The sequence below is a fragment of the Aristolochia californica genome, unplaced genomic scaffold, assembly GCF_029961685.1.
Source record: "Aristolochia californica isolate CCGP_79_NKW_82.1479 unplaced genomic scaffold, dmAriCali1.0.hap1 SCAF_3, whole genome shotgun sequence".
Lineage (NCBI taxonomy): Eukaryota > Viridiplantae > Streptophyta > Magnoliopsida > Piperales > Aristolochiaceae > Aristolochia > Aristolochia californica.
Window position 1 is genome coordinate 48,234,584 of NW_027181992.1, and position 24,986 is coordinate 48,259,569.

Sequence of the window (24,986 nt, forward strand, 5' to 3'; positions counted from 1 at the left end):
TTAGATTCCTTCACTTGTTAACTCCTGAAAAAACAGAAGCAAAAGTAATTGGAGATGCCCCTCCTGAATCTCCCAATCGAAGCCTATAAATTTGCGTGTACACTTCTCTCAAGTATCAACAATGGAACCGACGACGACTGGTAATGGCTTCCACAGACCCCTCGCTTGAATTAGCGGTTATTTTCTGGTCTCGTCTTGAGTTCTTGAGTTCTTGAGTTCTTGCGTTCTTGAGTTCCTCGTACTCGCCACTCTCTTCCTCGATCACGTTACTTGATTTTCTATTTACAGGTAATACTGATTCTCTCTCTCTCTCTCTCTCTCTCTCTCTCTCTTTCTTATTTCCTGTCCTGCACTTATTACGACATACGTTACCATTCCTGCGAGAGATACCCCGATACCTCTTTTATCTCCCGATTCCGATTTTCTCGCCGCCATTTCTCAGGGGTATTTATCTCTCTCAAGTCTTGCGTTCCTAATTTCTCCGTCGCCCTCTATTCCTCTTCTTCGTTTTCGTTGGAATTCTGATTTGGATCCGTCTTGTATGCAGAAATTGATTCTTGCAGTGAGTTGCGAAGATGGCCACCACGAACGTGTGCCCGGCTCCGATGAAGGCCACTTCGAACGGGTCGTGGCAAGGCGACAACCCACTCGATTACGCGCTCCCTCTCGCCATTGTTCAGATCTGTTTGGTCGTTCTTTTTACCAGGACTCTCGCTTTTCTTCTCAAGCCACTTCGTCAACCTAGAGTCATTGCGGAAATAATCGTGAGATCCATTTCTTTTCTTTTTTTCCATCTCTTCTATGATCTTAGTTCTCTAACCCTTTTAACTTATGTAGTACAAGAGAGAGCCACAACGAAGAAATTTTTTGTTTTCTCAGTTTTTCCATGTCTGAAACTGTATTTGCAGAGTTTTATTTACGAATTTGAAACGGCATTATAAAGATTTCTAGACTGAAAGTACATTTTTTAAGCCGATTATTGCATCAAGAATTAAGATTGGAGTTGAATTTTGTAGAGTTAGATAAAACTTTTCTGTACGAAAAGAAACAGAAAAAGAAATTTGAAAGTGCAAAGACACACTCGCTTGAGCGCTGACTTCCGTCATCACTCGGGTGCACGTCTTGTTTTGGAAACCTTTTAATGTTTTTACGGTTTGCCTTTGACTTTGCCAGTGCCCATAATTTTTTTTGCATGGGAGGGGTTTAATTCGCCGAATCTCTATCCCTTACAGTAGGAACGGCCTGTAATTACTTGCAGGAGAGACCTTTCTGTTACAGCGTCAAAGTTTAAAATACCAGGCTTAAAAAACTTGGAACTTCGTCATTCTTTTTTGAAAAATGTCGAAATGATTAGCTCCTAGTTGGTTACTGTATCCGTGTTTAAGACAGGTAATGACTTTCTGTACGTGTTGCAGGGAGGGATCCTTTTGGGTCCATCAGCCATCGGTCGCAGCCAAAAATTCCTCGATGCTGTGTTCCCGAAGCGGAGTCTGACGGTGTTGGACACATTGGCCAACATCGGCCTCCTGTTTTTCCTCTTCCTGGTGGGATTGGAGCTGGACCTCAACGCCATTAAGCGAACAGGCAAGAAGGCACTGGCTATTGCCCTCGCCGGCATCAGCCTTCCCTTCGTCTTAGGCATCGGCACTTCCGTCGTGCTACGTTCCACCGTATCCAAGGACGTCGCCCAAGCCCCATTCCTCGTATTCATGGGCGTCGCCCTCTCCATCACCGCCTTCCCCGTCCTCGCCCGCATTCTCGCCGAGCTCAAGCTCCTCACCACCGACGTAGGACGGATGGCCATGTCTGCCGCCGCCGTCAACGACGTCGCCGCCTGGATCCTTCTCGCCCTCGCTATCGCCCTCTCCGGCGATACCTCCCCTCTGGTGTCCCTCTACGTGCTGGGGGCTGGCATCGCTTTCGTGCTACTGGCCGCCTTCGCCATCCGGCCCATGCTGGCGTGGATGGCCCGACGGTCGCCAGAGGGAGAACCGGTGAAGGAGCTTTACATCTGCGCGACTCTGGCGCTGGTGCTGGCGGCGGGGTTCGTGACCGACACGATCGGGATACACGCCCTGTTCGGGGCCTTCATAGTTGGGATCGTCCTACCAAAGGAGGGGCCATTCGCCGGGAGTCTCATTGAGAAGATTGAGGATTTGGTGACCAGCCTCTTTCTTCCACTTTATTTCGTCTCGAGTGGACTCAAAACCAACGTCGCTACCATCCGCGGCGCCGAGTCGTGGGGCCTTCTGTGTCTGGTAATCTTTACTGCATGCGCCGGAAAGATCGGAGGCACCGTCCTTGTATCCATGGCCTATAAAATTTCCAGCCGGGAGTCTCTTGCCCTCGGTTTCCTCATGAACACGAAAGGCTTGGTCGAGCTCATCGTTCTCAACATCGGCAAGGACCGAAAGGTACGTTCGTTCATCTCTCCACTTTCCGTCTTTCCTCGTACAGTTACAAAACTTGTATGTCCCGGCGAAATAGGATGTGCTGAACCGTGCGGTCAAATAAGTCAATCGCCCGGCTCAATCATTGGCTGCGGTGAATTATGCCGATTACCACATTTCTTGAGCGCGGCCGAGCGATTGCACCGTTCAGACTCTGAAACGACTGAGCCTCAACTTTTGAATGTGGTGGATCAGGTATTGAATGATCAGACGTTTGCGATCCTGGTGCTGATGGCTCTCGTCACCACCTTCATCACGACCCCATTGGTGATGGCCATCTACAAACCCGCCCGGCGAGTGGCGCCATACAAGCATCGCACAGTAGAGGGAGCCAACGGCGTCAACACGGAGCTTCGCATCCTGGCCTGCTTCCACAGTACCCACAACATCCCCACCATGATCAACCTTATAGAGTCGTCCCGAGGTACCCGCCGCCGCGGCATCGTCGTCTACGCCGTGCACCTCATGGAGCTCTCCGAGCGCCCTTCTGCCATCTCTATGGTTCACAAGAGCCGTCTCAACGGCCTCCCCTTCTGGAACAAGAAGCGCCACGGCCAAGACCACATCGTCGTCGCCTTCGAGGCCTATCAGCAGCTCAGCAGCGTCTCCATCAGGCCTATGACTGCCATCTCCGATTTCTCCACCATCCACGAGGATGTCTGCACCAGCGCCCAACAGAAGCGCGCCTCCCTCATCCTTCTCCCCTTCCACAAGCACCAGCGCCTAGATGGTGTCCTCGAGTCCCTGGGTCAGGATTTCCATCACGTCAACGAACGGGTACTGCTCTACGCCCCCTGTTCCGTCGGTATTCTCGTCGACCGTGGACTCGGCGGTTCCACCCAGGTCTCCGCCAGTGACGTCTCCTTCTCTGCAGTCGTTCTCTTCTTCGGCGGCAGAGATGACCGCGAGGCCCTGACTTATGGAGCCCGTATCGCCGAGCACCCCGGGATTGGTCTTACCGTGTTGAGGTTCCTACCCGCGGCAGGAAAGAACCTCACCTGGAACGCCGACCAGAGTGTCACTGTCAACGACCAAGACGAAACAGGTTTGTATTCTCTAACAAATCATTTTTCCGTTTTCCCGTTTCTTACGATTCAACGAGATACATATATAAACGTTGAAGCTGTGCAGGAAAATCCGACAAAGAGTTGGACGAGGAGTGCATCACCTATTTCAAGACGAAGATTATACCCGCCAAACCTTCCATCTCAATCGAGGAAAAGGAAGTCGGAAGCAAAGAGGAGGTTATCGAGGGGATAGAAGGAGTGAACAAGTGCAACCTATTCTTGGTTGGTCGGAGGACGCCGACGGTACCACTGGAGAGCAGAACAGACTGCCCGGAATTGGGGCCGGTAGGGTGCTTTTTGGCTTCCTCCAACTTCTTCACAAGAGCTTCCGTGCTAGTGATTCAACAGTACGACGAAGCATCCCACCAGAGTTTGAAGGTGGAAGAGGTGGAAGAGAGCCAGGAGGTGCCGGACACGCCGGCTCACGACGGAATCACCAACAACGCCGCCTTCAATCAAGCTCGGGTAGCTAATAGCATGATCGGTTAAACCAGCGAAGTGATCAACGCAAGTCCTCTGCTTTCGTGCTAAATTCATGATCAACCGGAAAGATGAACCGACGAACACAGGATGCGTATGCTTGCATTGGAGTTTCCAGTTCATACGAGGTTGCGTGTGGTGGTGTACTGGCTTGCAGCTCTAGAAGTTTTTTTATTCTATGAAGGTCGAGACATCCACCGGCGGGAAAAGAGTTCTTGGATGCCCACAGCTCGCGGCTTCCTTTCGAAATCTATGTCAATACTCTTTTATTTTTATTTTTATTTTTCTTTTTTTTTCGATCCGAATGTCAATACTCAAACAAACCTGTACTGTGCCATCTCTTTTCTAGGGATATTAGCTTTGGTAGTGGCAGAAGGCGACCTGCAGTCCTTAGTCCTCACCCAAAATTAAGTTAATCTGATCGAAAGCTGCAAGAAACAAGCACAACATGATGGAACTAATTACTTATCATTTGCTTCAGAGATTAGAAATGATTCATTTGAATGTTTTGTTCTTATTTGTTATTATCCACCTGAAAACTTCTAGTGGTTTGGCTGCCTTGTCTGATCGCTTTCAATTTCAAACCCACTGTTTGGAGGATCAGAGTTAAGCTCCTGTCTCTCAAATACTATATCAACAGTCATTTACTTGTCTACCTGTTTAACAAATCACCTTTAGATTGTTGAATAATCAAGTAATCATATAACTGAACAGGAATTTCCAAAGCTGCTGTCTCTCCCTTGTGATCATAGTCGCTTCCAAAGCTAGCAAGTATGCTGCTGTTAGGAAAACTGAATAGGAAAAGGAAAAAAATTGCTTCAATTCAAAGAAACATTCCAGATAGATTAGGAAAAAAGCATCTGCTGTGCACGAAATATTGTTAAGATATAGCCATCAGAGAAGGTTTACAGCTCTATGACCCACCACCTGGTTTTTAGTTATTTTCTAATGGAAGGAGATCTTATTGCATCAGCTCCCAACCCAGTTGCATTGTTCTTGTTGTGATTCCCAGTCAAATGAAATGTTTCCAGAATCCAGACTGCCATCGTTCAAACTTCGACGCTGTGTTCTTTTGAATTCTGATATTACCTGGTTTTCCTCGAGCCAGTGACCCGGTGATTTATATTTCTTTATATAAAACAAGGTTTGGACTATCTTATCCTCCGTCTCATTCTTGTTAAGAAATTTCGAGCTGGATTAGCTAAATGAACCTGATTTAAAAATCTCTCACACCCTTCATTTACTTATCAAATTGGGCCAATTTACTGTAATTTTATCGTAACAAAAAAAACCTTGGTTGGCGGAATATAGTTAAAATAATTTATTGGCAGAAAATATAAAATTTTAATTGAGAAATATTTTTTTAATGATAAATAAACTTCCCTTAACAAGATAATTTTTTTATTTTTAAATAAATAATAACTTAGTTCTTCAGATAAAAAAGATAATTATAACCTTATTCAAATCTAACATTTTAACTGACAATATTTTGTCGATTAAATAATTGAACCGGGCCCAGACGCTATTCCAGTTCAGAAGCCGGTCTAGGGCTCGAAAGGGTATTAAAGCCATTACACAAAAGAGGATAATGATTCTTCTTTTTATCAATTTGGAATTTTACGCGTAGGCTTTTCGCTTCATTCGTTTTTTCAAAATATTTTGTACATCATATAAGCTTTGAACCGTTCTGTCTCCAAATCCATAGCTGCCAGCATTCAGCGTCAAATTTCCAACTTCGTGCACCTAACGTCTCTCTGATATCCTCTAAATCTCACGAGATCTTCTCCTTTGGCGTAGTCAGGTTCGAGGGTTCCTTCTGGTTGTCTCCGAAGATCTTCCTAACCGATTTTTGCAAAAGGTAAAGTAGGCTCATTCCTTTGTACTCTGAGTCTGCTTCTCGTTTTTTGTTCAATCGAGTATATTTCGACTCGGTGTCACTTCTTTTGTAGAATCTTATATGTTTGTTTGCTGGTTAATTTCTTTTGTTTTGTCTCTTTACACTCGATGTCAGTACGGTTGTATTGGTTGCTTCTGTCGGAGGTCCCTTTTTTTTTCTTTTGATTTTATATAACCTAGAGCTATCCCAGCTCTTCGACAAAATTTCTGCTGTTATCTGGCTGAAGGAGTAGTTAGATCGATGATCAGATAATATTAGCATAACGAAAATTGGGAGTTTATGGAGGTTGAGGTGCGTTGTGGGCTTGGAACGAGTAGTTTCAAGGGTTTATGGAGACAGGGGAGTTAGGAACAAGGTTCTTTGTCTTAGTAAAAATAATTTAATTGGGCGGGAGAAGAGTTCTATTTCTGGTGATAGTGTACTTCGACTTGCTGTTATTAAAGCGAAAATTCATCGGATGTCGAATTACGTCTTTCTACCGGTTTGGGAACCTCAATTCATGGACTTATACATTGGTACCTCCATATATATGTCCATCCATTATCTACAGACAGACTACAATCATTTTTACTGACTCATTACGTACTTGTCTATTTCTCTGTTCCTTCAAGGAATGGTGATATTTGAGAAAGTGGGAAAATAAATTCAAAATATTCAAGGAGCATATTTTACTGGAAGATAATATGAGCTGTAGGAGCAGAATCTCCCTCAACTATTAGAGGAGCAGAAAAATTCTTGAAGAACAACTGACAACCTTACTGATGTGCTAATTTCTGCGTCTGCAGAGTCTTTCCAGCCGGTAGGGTCAGAGAATACGAACCGAATGGAACCCTCATCACCTCTTATTGAGCCCATCAATGCCTGCCAGTCCTGAATTACAAAAGGAGCTTTCATTGAAGTTCAATTTCCAACAGAATGCTTCTTTTTTTTTTTTTGTTGGGTTGTGGGGGGAGGAATTGTTTAGGTGGGAATCCCCCATAGGTATTTGATCAAAACAGTATGGTCTGGAGTACATTTTCAATTATGCTCTCCATTGAAGATGCTGTTCTGTTAAATGTCCAGTTATTTTGCTCTTTCCACATTAACCATGGGACAGCAGCACGAGAGGCTTTCCAGAGGATTAATCCTGTAAGCGACAGGCTTGTAGAGAAATTCTAAGCAATTAGAGCTGTAAAAGAGGAGGGTAAACTGCAGTTAAATCAGAGTTTCTGCAGAACCGAACCACAAATCTGCAAGCTGAGAGGAAAATGAATCATCGATTGGCCCACTCTTTCTTTTGCTGAATTACAGAATATGCACAGAGAGTTAATCATTGGGCAGTCACACTTTTGCAATTATCACATGTTAGAATCCTTTAATGAGTGGCAGACCAGATGAAATACTGAACTTCTGGAAGAGCTACCAATTTCCATGAGAGCAATCTTCTTCGTGCCTCGTGTTCCTCGTGGACTGATGGACTCAATAGATTTTTACACAAAGAGGCTGTGGAGAAGTCTTCAAGAGGCTCCAGAGACCAGATAATTTCATCTAGTTTATTCTCCTGAAAGTAGTTAAACTCTGGTTCAGCCAGCAAATCTGTTTTATTGTATTGAAAGACCTTCATTGCATGGACTTTCTTCTTTATATCTGACCACTTCATGAATTTGGTTAAATGATTGTTCAATTTCATGGTTCATAGTTGTGTAAATACCTAAGAATCACACTTTCAATGAGTGTTCACACAATGCCTTGATTGTTTATTTCTAGTAATTACGTTTTTATTTTGAATACTTTTTGGGTAAAAGTATCCTTGCTTTTGGCTATTGAATATGTTCTTTTGCACTGAAATCCATTTGCACGAATAAAAATTTTTTTTATACAAAAACGTCGCTTAAATTATTCACTTTTTCGTTGTAAACATTAGGTACTTTTGATTCACAAGTATGTCAAGTCCACCAGACGGGTTTGAAAAGGACTCCACTAATAATGACAGGCAGGCAGAAGATAGTGAGTATGTGAGACTGGTAATTGGCAATGAACCTAGATTTGGTGAAGCTGATGACTTACAATCTCAGTTGGGAACAAAGCGTGCTTCAGTCATGTGGTGGTTGAAGGTCTTAGTCTGCTGCTTGGCTTTGATAGTGATTATTCCTATTCTTTTGAAGTGGGGAATTCCGTTTATCCTTGAAAAGGTATTTCATACTCTGGTGCTTGTTTTACTTATGCTATGGTTGTATTTAATTGATATTTTTCAAGTACATGAACGGTTCCTGAGAACTATGAAACTAATAAGGTTTTAATAATATTTATAATGAATCAGAAATTGAAGTACCAGGGAAGCAGTCAATGCCCATGTTAGGTACTGAACCACTCATGTGGGAAGAAAATCCAGTTGCTTATTTTTGTTCTTTCTAAAACTAAATCAAATTTGGTACCAAGTTCCTCCAAATAATAAATTGACCGATGCTTCAAACTGCCAGCACATAGTCGATAGTCTTTATTATATGAAGGGGGAGCACCATATGAATGTCAATAGTATGATTGAATTTGCGACTGCTAATATACAGGGCAATAATGTAATAGTTTCTTCTAATGAGTTGCTGAAGGACCGCTTCAATTTACAACTGTTGTATTGTTCAGCCATGCTCGCCAATATTGATTTAGTTTTTGTAATTGAATTTCTTATCCAGCACCATTTCAAAAAAAAAAATCTTACTGAAACGGAAAAAGAAAACAGAACATGAAATGATGTTCATTACTATTGCCTGCACTCAGGAATTGAGTCCCCTTTTCCCATGTAGCAAGAGCAGTTATTGTTGTTGCTGGTTGTTATGTATCATCTTCTCACATTGTCATTTGGCAAGATTTTAAAAAAGAAAATCTTGTGTGGGCCTTATATTATCTCCTAAATGTGACTTTTTAAATGGCCTTTCCAAAGTTTAGCAGTTTAGCTATTCTGATAATGAAAATAAAATCATAAATTGGGAAAACATTTGGAACTCAATGACCACCTCTGTGGGTCCTATTTGTACTGTGTACACTGATGAATGTGACAGTGTAGATTGAGTTGCACAATGTGAAATATTTTGGTTACTACAAGGATGTATGAATAAGATTATTTGTTCTGGAGACTTGAATTCTGTACATAGTACGATCTCACAGGCTTCTTGTACCCCCATTCGAGCCAAATTCATGGAATCATGAACTTGCTATTCCAAGTACAATATCAATTTTACAAAGCTGGTAGTTTTTCACAAACACACTCACATGCACACACAGAATTTCTGCTCTGTTGACAGTCCAAGACTTAATTTTTGAGTGCCTTTGTTGAAACGAAAAACTTTTCCACTCAATTTTCATTGAACCTGGACTTCAGAACTTCTCTCATTTTCTATAACCCACATGCATATTATCATAAATCAAAAGTTTGTCCTGTCTGTGGGTTATAAACTACAGGGATTTATAATTCACTATCCTGATTGGCTGTAAAACTGGTCATTGTTTAAGATTCAATCCTCTAACCACTTCCTGATTTGTCATCGGTCTGCTTGATCCATTTCGTTTTTTTTTTTTTTTTTTTTTTTAGGTACTCCTCCCAATCATGCAGTGGGAAGCAACTACTTTTGGACGGCCCATTCTTGCTCTTGTACTTGTTGCCTCTTTAGCATTATTCCCTGTCCTCCTGATTCCATCTGGACCATCAATGTGGCTGGCTGGAATGATTTTTGGATATGGTCTTGGATTTGTGATAATCATGGTGGGAACTACCATTGGAATGGTGTTACCGTATTTAATTGGGTTGTTATTCCGTGATCGCATCCATGTAAGGAATCTCCTCCTCCTTCAACATCTTCATGATATTATAGAGAAGACGCCAGTGTATCTATGCAGGGTCTGCATGGGATTCATGTTATTTGGACTGTTGTTCATCTGCATCAAAATGTGATATTAACAATGATTTCCCATTTGAATGTGACAGCAATGGTTGAAGAGGTGGCCTCAGAAGGCTGCTGTAATCAGGCTGGCTGGTGAAGGCAGTTGGTTCCATCAATTTCGAGTGGTTGCACTGTTCAGGGTCTCACCGTTTCCATACACAGTTTTCAACTACATCATTGTGGTCACTAACATGAAATTTGGACCATATATATGCGGTTCAATTGCTGGAATGATACCCGAGGCCTTCATTTACATATATAGGTCAGTTACCTCCCGATTTTCTTAAGCATTGTATGATCCTTCCCACAGCGTAGGACAAAAGGAAATGACTAATCTCTGGTCATGTGGTTTTGAGATTGTATTTGTTTTTTAGAAATATTGATAGTCTATTTACTTTTTTTTTTTTTTTTTTTTTTATCTGAGCATCGCATATACATATCTTTTGAGTAAAACTGGTATTGGTATTTTTGTACATAAAAATCAATTTTCGTAAAGCTCTTATAATTTTATACTACTTTTCTGTATGTAAATTTTTGTCTTCATGTTGTGTGCAAGTGAATTTGTTTGAGTTTCTGCTCTACATAGGCCAGGAGCCTGTTTACTTTTTTTATGAACCTGCACTGTAGATGTTTCTGAGATTGTTTTATTTTTCCCTAATCGGGTGCAGTGGACGGCTAATACGAACACTGGCAGACATGAAATACAGCAATCATCACATGACAACAGTTGAGATTGTCTACAACGTTATCTCCTTCATTATAGCAATCATCACCACAGTGCTCTTCACCGTTTATGCGAAAAGAGCTTTGGATGACTTAGAGACGAAGGAGAGCATTAGCAGCGAAGAAACAGCCGGCCGTCCTGGATATGAGATGGAGAAGCTTCCTCATGAAAGACCAAACCACTCTCTCGGCCTCACATCTTTGCCTTCTTAGCATGCATTCTCTCCCAATACGGTAACATATAATAGCCATGAATGTGGTTCTGTAACAAAAGTACAGAAATGCATATAGATACCAAATACACTCACTAATGTAACAAACAGATTCTGCACATGGGTAAAGCCCATTAATTTCATATTGGTATTGAGAGTGATCAGCACTTCTCCCTATGGGATTTAATTCTTGCCTTTGTTAGCTTCGGCCCCTTCAGCCCTAGTTCTGGAGGTAGGTTTCTGCATATCATTAGCTTTTCTGAAAAGGAAAAAAAATGCTTCTGCAGAAGTTGAGAAATGAAAGACTTGAAACAATGGAACCCATCATGAAAACTGGAAAGTGGAAACAATCTCCCCTACTAGATGGTAAGAATAACTTCAAGCAGAAAACAGAAAAAAGAAATACAAAATTCACCGGTCTTACAGCAAGACCGTTGCCAATCTGTAATCAGTGAGCAGGAGTATCCTTTTCTTTTCCACTCTCAGTTCCCAGCTGCAATCTTGGAAGAAAGAATTGATTGAAAACAGATAATTTTCCCCGTCTTCTTTATCCGTAATCGTTCGTTATTTACAGAAAAAGATACGGATTCTCCCAATCGTCAATCAAACCACGGTTTGATGGCAATCCATTAAACTATGATTCGATCTTAGCAGTGAACTCGCGGGTTCCGTACCCTCTCGTGGTTGCTATAATTCCTCCCTTGGCAGCTTATCCAATTTGAGGCCACGGGGCGACTTCAATCTTCAATGGCCGTGCCGCTTCTCTCTGAGCCGATTCCAGCCGATCATAGGTACAATCCAAAGCAGTAGTTGGATTATAGACGGTTTTCCACTCGAAGTCATTCATCCATGTGTACATTGCATTCCTTGCAGTAGAAATCATTCTTCTGAATCAATGTTTTCAGAAACTCGTATGAGAGGTCCTGATAATCGGGTTCGTTTGTCTGAGACCTTGTGGGAGAACTTGACGATCTGGGCGGCATGAAACAGAAATGACGGCCCTTAACAGACTCGGAAGAAGAGGCTGTCTTCGTACACAATTTCTTGACCTTCCTGAACGCAAACAAAGCCATCCGCGTCGCCCGCTTAAACTTGTTTCTAGACCCCTTGGCGCTTCTCCGATCATCGCCAGAACCCGACCATCCATCCTTAGAATCACGTTCGAAATTCTCCCTTTCGGACATAGAAGACGACCGCCCCAAAGAGCGCAAACAGAACTTTCAGGCAATCAAACCCGTCAATCAGAATCAAGAAAAAAACGAAGAGAAAAAACGGGAAACCGATCGAAAACATAAAGGGGAGTGGACTTGAGTGCAGGGTACTCGTTGTTTTCCGGTGAAATCGGGTCAGAACAGAGCGGCCAAATTCCGCGGAAGAAAACGAAGCAGGTATATTTCATCGAAATCTCCGTGTCGTTGGCGGAGACTGCTTCGATACCGGATTACCACGTGTGAACGTCTGCGAGTGCTCCGGCCTTCCAGATGCTATGCCTATTCGTGTAGTGAGGAGTTCCGGATGCCGACGCTCAGACCCATCGGTTCACGCTTCTGAAGGCCTACCTTTGCTTAGCCTTCACGATGGCTAAGGACAAAGAGTACACAGAGATTGACTGGCTCCCGACGTGGATATGAGCTACGACTGAAGAGTGTTTACATAAAGCTGCCTGCGCACTGAGTTGTCTCTGTCCTCAAGACTTGTTTCACTGTTGGTGAAAGGGAAGAAGGAGAGTATTACAATTTACAAACGGAGTAGAGTCAGAGTCTCACAGACTCCTAAAGAGGAACTGGAACCTGAAACAGATAAAAGAGAGTCAGAGGTGAACCTGAAAGATGTGACTGTCATAGAGCTGTTGACGCGGACTATTTCCTCCCTTTGTCTCTCTCTCTCTCTCTCTCATCGTAATCTCGACAGAAGGTGAATGTCGAAAGCAATATTATGTTAAATGAGAAGCATCTAAGAGACTGACTATGCATAAAGCAAGGGCACTCATTATCTTGAGATTCGCATTAGATGTTTTCTTTTTGAGGATTATATCAGGGAGATTTTATAATGTGAGAAGCAAAAGAGAGCAAATTTTAAAGCTGTATTATACTTATTGTTGTATAATCCAGCCTAAGCTGTATTACACTGAATTAAACTTACTAAAATTGAAGGTAACTTTAAAATAAAAAAAATTAAAATTAAAATTAAAAAATTTTAAAAAATATCGAATAGATTATACAAAGAAAAAATGTTAATTTGTATAAGAAATATTATTTTAAAAATTATAACATATGAGTTTATATTAAAAACTATCATTTCTACAATAAATAAAAATTAAAATTAAACTGAAAAACATAAAAAAATAAAATTAATATCGAAGCGTCCATAATAATAAAAATAAAATGAAAAATATAAACATTAAACATCAACAAGAGTTCCTCCCCATTCTCCATTCCCTCTGCGATTAATTCTATCATCTCTACTCTTTTGTCTCTACGGAGTGTCTTGGGGTTTTTTAAACAAAAACAAATCTAAGAGCCCGTTTTCTCTGCTCAAGAGTCCTGTTTCAACTTTTTCCTTCAACAAATCCACCCATTGTACTGATGATTGAGAACAGAATGTTATTTTAATTGACCGGAGCACAGTTTCTTACTTGGTCCCATGATTCAGTCCTAAAGAAGAATCATTCACGACCCTTCAGACCATTATTCTGTCCTGCAACTGGGGATGATTTAGTTCTCAAATCTTTCAAACATCTTTCCCCACAATGTATATTGAATGCGTTTATGTTCGGTAAAGGGGTCTCATCGCCTAATCCTCCCTTTTGACACAGCCAATCACAAAACTCACCGGCTTCTTCAACCTTTCTACCCTTTCTCTCCCCTGTATATAACAAGAATTAGAAAAAGAACCCTTGTACCGAGTTACAGAATCGTTTCAATGAGCCTCCGCGTTCAGGCTACGCAGTCAGATGAGATTGTATTGACGAGATGATGAAGATAAAGGGCTCTAATTTGCTTTGCAGAGTGCCGTGCACCGGCAAGAAGGTTTTGAGGACCGAGTCTCGTACGCATATAGAAGATATACTCAAGGCCAGATTAGCTACGATTCGAGAGGAATGCGAGGAGTACGAAGAAGAGAAGGTAAAGGCGACGGGGAGGCGACATGGAAGGAAGAAAATGAAGAGGGAGAAGATTAAGCTCGGACGGCGCGTCATGCAGGGATTCACCAGTCTGGGAGACTCTTACGTCCATCTCATGATTGCTATGGCGGGATTGACGAGTCGCTGATGTGAAGCCCAAGTATATTGAGACTTCTCTTAGTTTCATATATTAGCTTCACCATTAGTAAGACTTCTAACGAGAACTCTTTAGCTCTTTGACTCCTACTAGTACATGGATTGCCAACATGATCTTGCTCCTGGGACTGCCCACGGGAAAGAACCCTAGTGAAAATATTTATTTAATTGCAATGCTAAAAGAACGACCTTGTAAGATTTGTCTAGCGGTGTTTTGCGCGAGGATGATTTTAACTTTGGATTTACGACATCAAACAAAATCTCTCATAACTTGTTACTAGCAGACAAGCACAGAATCACCATTAATGGTAAAGGCCAACAGTTACATGAAACCTGCTGCCGTCTGTTGTTTCATTTGTGAAAAAACACGAAAGGGTGGCTGGAAGAATCGAGTGAGTTCATTTCTCAAAATCTTAAACGCTTGAGTCGAGTGAACGAGTTGCCAGATTCATGAACGGAAAGAGATTTTTCTGTGGGGGAACTAGTTCGAGCGCTCTTTCTGGAAAAAACACGGTGGCTGCGACAGAACCGGAAGCCCCCAGTGGGAAGAAAAGATGACGGTAGGATAAGTATCATCTAGTCCCATTTTGTTTACAATGTCAGCATAAATTGCAGAGATCTTTCTCGGCTGTATAATCATGGCAAAAGCTCTCCAATTTAACTTCTTGCGTGCTGATACCCTGAAACCTCGTATTTTCCCACTCATCCAAGGCTTCACCGATTGCCTCCATGGTGCTTCCAAGTCCTTGTCTTCGCTGGTTAGCTTCCGATAACCGCTCCACGACCGCCTCCTGACTGCCTCACGAAAACCCATTTATCAAAAGAAGTGAAATCTCCGTTTCTTCCCTTCGCATCTGTCGCAAGTTGGAAGAACCAAGGGAGGGAGCTTGCTCCGGCAGTTGAGCTGTCGCAGCTGCAGAGATGTGAAGGGTATATATAAGAGACATTGCAGTGAGTGATGCTTGTTTCCAGCACATGGAAGACACTGATTCTAGCACTAAATTCAAGCATTTTCAGCTAACATCATTCTGCAACTCCTAATGCCAAGTCGTAGATGCTCTCTCTTCATCTCTTCTCTCTGGTTTTTGGGTTAAACATGTGCAATGATTGTGGCGATGTTAGTTAATATCACATAGAGCCATATAAATCACGCCCAATGATTTGGTGAAGGAATGCGAACGTTATAATAGTAATCAACTTAATTTTAACAAGGCCATTCGCAATCCAGTCTAGAATTGAGTTAGGTCAAATTTGACATATTATGTACCTACACATGGACGGTTTTGAATGAAAACTCGTAAACAATTACTAATTTTGATTTCAAAGGTTAATTACTCTCTAAACCATTAATTATTAAAGTGAAGAAATTTTTCTAACGGTACTGATATTCAGCTTCTCCTGTGTGTAAGATGATCTTCAATTGTAAGAAAATCATTTTTTATACTATTGAAATCTATTGAAATAGCATATTGGCGCATTGCTGTAACAACAAATCAGTGATTATACACTTAAACCAGTTTCAACAGATTTGATATATTTAATCTGGCTACTAAATATGAAATACAGGTATCAGATACCAAAGAGGTTCAAACTTGTATCTGAATGATGGCACGTTGATACCAATACAAATCTTTGACAACCTGATCGAGATACAATGGTAGACGAGGATTCATCAAATGATATCGTCGTCGTGCGTCGTGCTTGCAGAACTGAGAAGAGAGCGGGGGTGGTGATGCTTGTTTCTTCTTCAGAAGGCGTCGATGAATTGAATGAAGCAGCAAAAAGGTGCGGCGAGTTGTTACTGGTACGGGAGGCACAACACATGCAATCCTTACTAAGATCAATCAGTGGACCGTTGGCCTTCACCATCCCAGAATCATTCCCGTCTACTTCTGGTTTCCTCCAATTTGGACCATTCTCCACGCCTCTCTAAAGTTCAACTTTGACACAGAAAAGTCTTCGTTGAAAGTTGAAAGAGTGGTTGGTTTCAGGTTAATGCGTGGTGAAGAAACGCGGACAGCTATTCTGATTGTACTGCAGCTACTACGTGCCGCTGGATTGCTTCGTTGCCCGCTCGACTTTTCATTTACTCACACACATGCTCCGTTTCAGTAACTCAACGAACTGGGTTTGATCGACTCCTTCAGTATCCTATTTCGCTCATTTAATACATTGATTATTGGGATCCCTATCCCCGTCCTGAGGAAGAATTGAGACTGTGGGGTTGATCGTCATCCACGCTGCTTCGCCCCATCGTATTTAAATTTATATCTACGTGTACATCTACAAAGAAGTAGGTTGTCTGTTTTTGCTTTTGAACAGAAAACATTATAAAACATTCTGGAGCCTGGACCCATTCCTGTTCCCATTTCTGGTCCAAGCACCAGCAGAAAAGTGAAAGTCACAGATGCTACAACTGGACGGCGGTGTCACGCTATTCAAAGTCTCTGTTTTCGGTTTTTCAAACTGAGATTAGCTTTCAGAAGCAAAACAAAAGGGAGGAGGAGAAAGAAAGCCATGCTTACCGGAAATTCGCATTCATTCTTTCAGCAATTAGACTTAATGAACCTTTATCTTTTCTTTTGGAGGGGTCTGTAAACGAGTTTATATTTGGGCTATTATTTCTCTTTCTTTTTTCTTTTTGTGCTATGAAAAAAATAGGATAACTTAAAAACTGGCACAAACAGAAGCAGAATGTTTACTTGTCAATCGGAAGATGAAGAACGAACAAGAAATAAACAATTGAATGAATTTTACTCGAAAAGAAGCTTCCGTCGAAACTAAAATTTTTTAGACTGGTTGGTTTCCAGCGGTTACATACTTTTGGGAGTATATACAGTTGATCGATTCGTAATTCTTCCTCTTCTTCGTCTGCTGCCGCCGCCGCCGCTGCTCTACAAGATAAGATGACCAATATATCGTAAATAAGTGGCCGGACAACTTGAGCAGATCATCGCCGGTATCTGAGTATATTAACAAAAACGGTGGAACGCCCTGGTACGGTATCTAGAATTCCGGAGCTTGAACCTGAGTCTCAGTCTCAGCCTGAACCTCAGCCTGAGACAAAAAAAGCGGTGCAACTTCCGGACCGCCCGGAGTCTGACACATACAGTACGTTTGATGCCGAGCAGCGAGTACTTGATTCTCTCCACCATGGTCTTCTTCCTGGAGAACTGATAGCTTCTGAGGAAAAGCCCTCTCTTTTCGAGATACGACTGGTCGGCGAAGGTGAATTCGGGCCGAAACATTGACCTATCGAGATCATGCAAGTTGTTCATCATAGTATCCGTGAAGAAGACGAAGAAGTTTAGACCCACCAAGGATCAGGGCAGGCGTAGGTCAGAAGTCGGAAGGGAGAGAGGTCAGAGGTCAGAGGACAATAGTTGAAACTTGGAAGTGGGAAGAGGGATTTAGCATATTTATAGGAAGATACGGAGAAAGTAAGATGGATGTAGGAGAATGGAAGGATGTGGAATGGGTTTCTGGGTTTCTACTCTCGTCTCCTAATTAAATAAAAGATCCATGGAAGCAGCGTAAGAAACTGTAGTTTAAAGAGAAAGTCGAGTAGAGGAAGGAAACACAAGAAGAGGAGGAGAAGAAGAGGGAGGAGACGCATGCATTCATTGTTCTCCGAGAATTTAGGGTTACCAGCCGAAGCGGGGGTAATATCGGATTTTAGATAAATATCTGGGGATTTCCAATCCACCTTCTCCACCATAAACTATTTATTATGACTAATGAGTTAAAAAAATTTACAGGTGAAGGGTCACGTGCTCTCTCTGATCTCTTTTTCCTCGAATTTTAGAGCCAATCAAGAGCATGTTACTCACGTGTCTTGACTGAGTTACACGTACTGGGTCGATCCTCCTGATTCCTTTTTGACTTTTGACCTGAAACCACCTAACTGGACTGACACGTCGAGTCTAATTTATATTATATAATTAAATTAATATTTGAATAATCTTAATATTAATTTGATCTTCAAAAACACGTCCAAAACCTGATCAATAAATCAAGAGTTTGACTCAAACGTTTGTAATTAGAAATTCTTAAAGATTAAATAAGATACGAATTAGGAAAGTTCCCAGTTCATTGTGATGACGGATAATTAAGATTTAAGATGATTATATTTAAGGCAATGTACTGAAAGTACGAACAACCACTTTTGTTTGAGATTTGTGGGCGACGCCATGACCAGAGCTGCCGAGAGCTTTTCTTCTTAATACTGTTTGTCGTAAGCAGCTGCAGGGAGCTAATGTGATTGACAACTCCGTGCTTTGATCAGTTTTTCTTTGCATTCAATTAAGTGCTTGGCGGAAACTCAAATGCTGAGAAGACGATTCCTATCCTCTCATAAAGAAACAACTACTCGGTCCCTTGCTAATTAAACTTTCCTGACAGAGTAGAGTCCCTCCTGCTGACCCAAAAGTTTTAAAATGGCTAACGATGACGCTTGAGACTCATCGCCTCCAATTAATGGGGTTCCTTTCATGACCTCCCGTCAATTATGTTTCTCCATTCTGATGCATTCAGCAACCTAAATTTCAACTGTATCAAAAGGCTCGCTGGTCCTTCAGTCGCTATTATCCTAAAAATCAAAGTTCCCTTTGGCGGCAGGTTTGGACTCTGCCCAAGATATCGAAGAAAACTGACACAGGTAATTGATACATGCATTCTCAAATCCGATTTTTGTTATACATGTAATTGATACTTGGGTTTCCATAACATTAAAATGTCTTATTGTAAGGATACTATGGTTTCTAACATGAACTTTGTGGATGTTTCAGATGAATAAAAGTTTGTATTTTCCAGCCAGAAGAAAAAAAAAAAAAAAAAAAACTAAAAATATCTTGCTTACTGCCCAAATGAAAACTTCCACACCTCTCGGACATTTGATGAACCATCTGCAACTTCAGCAACCAAGCGAGGTGCCATCACTCCTGCATGATTGTAGTTACCATGATCAATACCCAGGAAACAAAATAATAATCAAAGGAAGTCCAGCAGGAAAGTACAGGACTAACAAAATATGGAGGCATCCCGTCAATCACGTGTAAAAGCCCCCATGTGAGCACCCACCATCCATATCTATGTTTCTTGTGGAAATATTAGTAAATGTCTATAAAACAAATGGAACCATGCTGGTTTTAAAACATCCTCTTAAAGATTACCCACTTTGTACCTATTGAATCATGCTTACTTTAGAAACCAAAAATGATTGTGGATTCTTTTGTACGAATATATGTGAAATGCATGTAGTTATTCCATTTGCAAATAGAGATACGCCGAGTAGTTCAAGTGACAAGCGGCAAATCAATTAAGTAGCAAGATTGTATGAAAGAAGGGAAGAAAACCACTTCACTGATGATAGAATTTGGTTTGGTTTGCACTCACCATCTTCTTCTACCACAGAACAGAACTGTCTTGTTCCACCTCCAACGCCAAAATAATGCTTTTTTGCAGCCAAGTACACGACTCCATCAGGGCGGCGCAGACACTGCAAATCGATTATAAACCTTTTAGCACTTCAGCCATTAATTACATTCATTTAAAGTAAAAAACAAATTCTTTTCAACTCAACAGATCTCTGAGAGTACTGATATGACCTTCTTGATAAGTCCATATAGACTTTGGAGAGATGCAATTGAATAGACAGTTTCTGCCATTAAAATAACATCATAGCCATCACTCTGGAAGTCTTGCTTAGAACTTGAATCTGGAGTGGTTTTGTTTTCTGGGAGGAGCAAATTATGGACTTCACTCCAGTCTCCAGCAAAGAAGCGCACTTTTGAGGCTACATCCCCATCTGCCTCACTTTTGGGTAAGGATTCTTCTTGGACCAAGCTGTTCGGAAGGTTTGCTTTTACATTTGGTATTGTCAGACATCTTAGGACCTCAGCATTGAAGTCTTGGAAATGGACTTCTGCAGCACCCTAAATCAATAAGGATGTCACATATCATAAATCAATGAATCAAGGAACTCCAAAGGCAAGCGCCTGGTGAATCTGCACTGTTACTACCTCAGTGCTTGTAAAGATACCAGGAAGTCCATGACCACAACCAAGCTGAAATGAACATGAGAAAAATCAGCACGAAGAAGACCATTGTTATTTCTCTGAAGTTCCAAAAGTCCTGCTAATCCATAGTTAATTAACAAGGTTCTGAGACATAAGCAATAGATAGGCTGTTGGCTTGAACATGGACAACACACTGTAATTCACTTGCATTTCTCATCATCCATGTATGGTAGTAAATGAAGGACTTGAATGCCACCATAATTTAAAGAATAAAGGAATCAGGGAAAACAAACAACTAAACAAGCACAGAAAACGAATATTAAGCAGATTTAAGCATGGATCACAAAAGATCACACTACCACACAATTTCATGCACTGCCATGGAGATGTAACCATGCAAAGGCTTTCAAAAAAAAAAAAAGCAATGCTAAGTGCTGCGATGATTGGTAAGTTCACCTGACTTATAAAGTCCAGGAACAATAAAATTTACAGATACATAGCAATACTAATTCTAGAGATCTTAGTGGCAAACAAGTATCTCATCCTAGAATCTCTTTTTTATTTTGCTGGCTGGTTTAGCAAGGGCCTCAAGCATCTTAGGGACAAGGCATAAAGCGTTTGTATCTCCAGGAAACACGGCCATCGATACCTAAATGCAAGAAACTGTAAAAAATTTAAATGAGTAAAGGATGCCTGTATATATCATTTCTTGCATTCTTTCTTGCTGGCTTTTGCTGGAAAATGTGCTATTTCTCAAGGAGAAAAATGTTCAAGTCAGGCGAATGATTAGAATTGCACTGCACAGATGCTCTTGATGAGATAGGATATCCTGGTATCCACTGAGAGATCTTATTCAATCAAGCCACTTTATGTGAGTATACCCACACATATCCCAAACTATCCAAATCAAGAAATCATTGGGGTTGGAACCTCTTTTGTACACTAAGTCACATCGTGCTAAGAATTACAAGTAAATACCAATTTTCTGGTTGCCAAAATTTATGTAGAATTAAGTTAAGGAAATCTAAACTGTCAAATGGTAATTAAAAATGCTCACACTCCAGAAAGCAAGGACTGGAGATATGCAAAAATATATATGAGAAAAGTATTGATGCAGCATAATTGTGTCCCACGAGTTCAATTTTTTCTTCCTTCCTTTTGTTTCACGAGACAATGGAGTTCCATAATAGAGCAAGAAAGAAAGCATAGAAGCGAATAGACAAATATTTTTCTGGCAAAAGAAGGGAACTGGCAAGAAATTCTTAATTCAATTAGTCAAATAAGTAACTAGGATCCTAATTTAGATTATTTGATAAATAAGAGTTGGGAACTGACATTTCTCTTTTGAACATCTCATTGTTGAAGGTGACTCCGCTCTCATGATCAGCAAGTGCAAGAATTAAGATGGCATCCCATGGAGATTTGGTCACATCTCTGTCCAGATTCTTGATAAATCTGAATGTATCTCTGATTGGTCTCATGTACTCAGATCAGCAAATGGCTGAGCTGATAGACTAACAAAAGAGGAGAACAAACTCCAACAATTTGCAGTAAATGTTTCTCCCCCCTCTTCATCTTCTCTTATTTGTGTCTTATTTTATTTAATAAAATGTTCTCATCACTCGAAGGAGAAAAGGAGTTGGTGATGCCATTTTAAACCTTTTTATTAGAAGGTTGGCAGATATACATATAATTTTTTAACTGGTACTTACAATTGATAATAGAAGTAAATTTGAGTTTTCGGATTCTCTCTCAGGTACAGTGTGACTGCTCCTCTAGGATCAGTTAACCTTTGAACCTTAAATTATTTTCTGACAGAAGTAAAAAGGATGTGCATGGAACCAAGTAAACGATACAATATGAACAGTCGAAGGAAGACAACGAATGTCTGTTTTGAACCAAGAGAAACATGTAAGGGACCCATTTTCTACAATAAGTTCCAACTTTTCAACTAATATCTCCATGATCACAACCAACATTCTCCATTTGCTACTTGAATAGATCGGGAAGCCATACTTGTGCCATGTGGACATCACATATCATTCACAGACCTTGGAAAGATATGACCAGTTTGAATGAAAGTAACATTTCACACAAGAGCATGCTATCACCTGAGATAAAGCAGCGCACCTCTAAGATTCTCTTTCTTGTGAGGGATAATCGGCCATCTCGAACTTCTGAGTGAAGAACCTTAATCAGATCAAGTGAACCTTCCCATAGCTTAAGCCCACCTGTGTTAAATACTATAAGATTCAGACACCAATATACGTGATGAAAATCACAAGGTGAGCGAAAAAAAATAAAAAATAATGTTCTAAACATCTATGCAACCAGCCAATATATTCTTGCTTACCTTCATATTTTCCTGGGACCAGATCAGAGTTGGATACTCCAAATACGTCGTAAGTACTCACCTTACCCTGTACAAAAGTAGTTCGAATAAGAAAATTGAACTTCGTCTGATTAAATCCTTGGAATTGTTTGAGTTGCAATCGTTAATGAATACCTTAAGCAACGTAATCCCCCCATACAAATTTACACACTCCATCGTGGATTTCAGGGAAGACGAGACCTGTTTGATGAGTAATAGCACTTTGAGCTTTAGTAGCACCATAACTCGAGCAAAGAAAAGCAAACACAATTTTAAATCTTTTAATCAACTTGACTGAAGTAGAGATGACCACTACCCCCGCCCCAAAAACAACTAAACATATATAAAATAAAAGAAATTTAGTAGAGTAGGAATTTTTTTGAACCGGTAATAGAGGTGGAAATAGATTACGGAATCTACTCTGGGACGACCTCAACCGCAAATGAATACAGTCAATGCCTTTCGATTGTTTTAAGGAATGTAAGTTCAGCCAATCTTAAAAATTTCTGCATACCATATGCCGTTTTTCTGTTGCTAGGAGTACCTTCTTCCGGCAAGAGCAACTAGCTACACGAGTAGGGGGGGAAACGAAAATAATATATACCTCTTTGGGATGCACTTCTTCGCAAGGTGGTGGGGGCGGAAGCGGAAGAGCCTTCGTTTCGGAAGAACCGAAGAATCCAAACACAAAATCTGAAGACTTTTGATCAGGCATAGAGAAGAAAGGGAAGGGCTCCTGTGCAGAATTTTCCTGTACTAGTTCAATGGCGACTATCAGTATAAGAATTGGGCGATGACACGACAAGAAAAAACAATAAGTAAGCTCAAGGTGAAGAAGATGGTACATCATACCTGGGAATTTTCTGCCATCGCTGCGGTTGCACTCGTTGTCACCTTCAAGGCCCAACCGGAGGCACCGCGACGGCTACAGAGGAAGTCGGCACTTGAAAACTGCTTGCGGCCGCAATGGCACTCGTGCTTCGACCAGACGAGAGGGGTCAAACCTCAGACCGGCCAGAATAATCAGGAACCCGGGTTAAGAAATTAGGAGTGGCAAGTTTATCCATATAGTATCGCTTATTAAACGGAAATAATATGTATAGTAGTTATTCAAAGTATGATTACATAATTAATAATAAATATTTAAATATATATTTTTATTATTTTAATTTCATTATATAAAACTTTAAACCACACAAGTTTTCTCTTTAATCTCTAAATGAGGGGGGGTTTGCACTTGAAAAGGAGATTACCTACGGAAAGTAAAGTACATTGTGATCAACATTCCTTAGTAAAATATTTTTTTTGTGTTAGTGTATTCAATGAAAAGTGCAGGAAGAGGAGAGACAAGAGTTGTGAGAGCAAGGGCAGGAAGATGCAGGCTGTGAAAGAGAAAGTGAATTCACAAGGGAGAGGGGGCTGAAGTGGAATTCACCGGGGGGTTAGTCCAATGAAGTGAGATGAATTACTCCCGCATTACTTAGTTCATTAGATTAAGGGGTTAGTATATAATAAATTACACTTCAAGTGAATCGCGTCCCCCTCGTCGTTGGACTTCCTCCCTCTCTTCTCCCTCTCGACCTCCGTCGTAGAGTACAGGAGGCCGAGCCTCTGTCGCAGAGCCTCTCGGCCTCCCGGCTTCTCACCTCTCTCGGCCTCCCTCTCTTCTCCCCCCTGTTGGCTCTCGACCTCCGTCGCAGAGCACTGGAGGAGCCTCTCGGCCTCCCGACTTCTCTTCTCTCTTGGCTTTCCTCACTTCTCCCTCTCGGCTTACCGTCGGAGCGCCGCCTCTGTTGCCTTTGCCCATACTCCCGCCGCTGAGGAAGATGACGTGCACCTTGAGGAAAGACGATGGTTTAATTTTTCTTAAGTTAGGAAAAATTAAACCATCACCATATAAATAATAATTTATGTAGTTTATTTATTAAATAATTATTTTTATTTATTTTATAATTACTATATTAAATTGGTTATTTAATAGTCATAATTAAAATATTGTTAAAATAAATATTTGATAAATTATTTTGATTTAATTATTCCATTGCTATAATTAATTAAACCAATGGTTTTAAATTTTGTAACAATATATTATTAATTAATAATACATAAAAATATATATTATGTTATTGATAAATATATATATTTATTTATTATATTAATTTTTTATTATTGTATTAAATTAGTGGTTTTAAATGTTAAAACATATCTTATGTTATTAAAAAATAATTTATTTATTTATTATATTTGGTTATGTTATTTTATTTATTTATTTATTTTTAATAATTTATTCTAGTCACACGTAATTATTGTATTAATTTATAATAAACTATAATCATAAAATAATATAATATAGTTTTTCATTAATTATGATATTAATATATTCTAATACTACACATTAAATTACTTATAAGTGTAGTAACCATGTTTATTTTAGTTAATTATCTGTTTAGATATATTTTTTATTTAAGTATATTATAAAAGGTAACTCGTCCTTTTGTTTATATCATACTTTTCATTTGCGGGCACTAACACTAGAATATGTTTTCCAGTGCATTTGAACTCGCTACACTAACAC

The 24,986-nt window shown here is 40.5% G+C and overlaps 3 protein-coding genes across 3 annotated transcripts; 2 read left to right on the forward strand and 1 right to left on the reverse strand.

The window, feature by feature from the left end:
* The first annotated feature begins 572 nt into the window (after positions 1-572).
* LOC137959694 (cation/H(+) antiporter 19-like) lies at positions 573-4,006 on the forward strand. Its single transcript, XM_068807023.1, has 4 exons — positions 573-764; positions 1,416-2,414; positions 2,646-3,495; positions 3,582-4,006. The coding sequence occupies exons 1-4, from the start codon at positions 576-578 to the stop codon at positions 4,004-4,006; spliced, it is 2,463 nt and encodes an 820-aa protein (XP_068663124.1). The 5' UTR covers positions 573-575.
* Positions 4,007-5,663: 1,657 nt separating this feature from the next.
* LOC137959847 (uncharacterized) lies at positions 5,664-10,936 on the forward strand. The gene is made up of 5 exons (XM_068807242.1): positions 5,664-5,855; positions 7,798-8,065; positions 9,460-9,696; positions 9,853-10,070; positions 10,477-10,936. The coding sequence occupies exons 2-5, from the start codon at positions 7,817-7,819 to the stop codon at positions 10,742-10,744; spliced, it is 972 nt and encodes a 323-aa protein (XP_068663343.1). The 5' UTR covers positions 5,664-5,855; positions 7,798-7,816; the 3' UTR covers positions 10,745-10,936.
* A 7,775-nt stretch (positions 10,937-18,711) lies between these two features.
* LOC137960000 (uncharacterized) lies at positions 18,712-23,344 on the reverse strand. The gene is made up of 9 exons (XM_068807441.1): positions 23,264-23,344; positions 23,016-23,162; positions 22,547-22,612; positions 22,394-22,460; positions 22,171-22,271; positions 20,044-20,088; positions 19,630-19,956; positions 19,418-19,520; positions 18,712-18,963 (listed from the first exon to the last, which is right to left on the reverse strand). The coding sequence occupies exons 1-9, from the start codon at positions 23,279-23,281 to the stop codon at positions 18,878-18,880; spliced, it is 960 nt and encodes a 319-aa protein (XP_068663542.1). The 5' UTR covers positions 23,282-23,344; the 3' UTR covers positions 18,712-18,877.
* Between the last annotated feature and the right edge of the window lie 1,642 nt (positions 23,345-24,986).

Excerpts from the sequence above, each read along its gene's own strand:
- LOC137960000 (XM_068807441.1), bottom strand. Across the intron at positions 22,613-23,015 it reads AAGAAGTGCATCCCAAAGAG|GTCTCGTCTTCCCTGAAATC; the intron begins GTATATATTATT and ends CTCATCAAACAG. Across the intron at positions 19,521-19,629 it reads TATATGGACTTATCAAGAAG|TGTCTGCGCCGCCCTGATGG; the intron begins GTCATATCAGTA and ends ATCGATTTGCAG.
- LOC137959694 (XM_068807023.1), top strand. The coding sequence starts at position 576 with ATGGCCACCACGAACGTGTGCCCGGCTCCGATGAAGGCCACTTCGAAC. Across the intron at positions 2,415-2,645 it reads ACATCGGCAAGGACCGAAAG|GTATTGAATGATCAGACGTT; the intron begins GTACGTTCGTTC and ends GTGGTGGATCAG. Across the intron at positions 3,496-3,581 it reads CAACGACCAAGACGAAACAG|GAAAATCCGACAAAGAGTTG; the intron begins GTTTGTATTCTC and ends GAAGCTGTGCAG.
- LOC137959847 (XM_068807242.1), top strand. The coding sequence starts at position 7,817 with ATGTCAAGTCCACCAGACGGGTTTGAAAAGGACTCCACTAATAATGAC. Across the intron at positions 9,697-9,852 it reads TATTCCGTGATCGCATCCAT|CAATGGTTGAAGAGGTGGCC; the intron begins GTAAGGAATCTC and ends TGAATGTGACAG. Across the intron at positions 10,071-10,476 it reads GCCTTCATTTACATATATAG|TGGACGGCTAATACGAACAC; the intron begins GTCAGTTACCTC and ends AATCGGGTGCAG.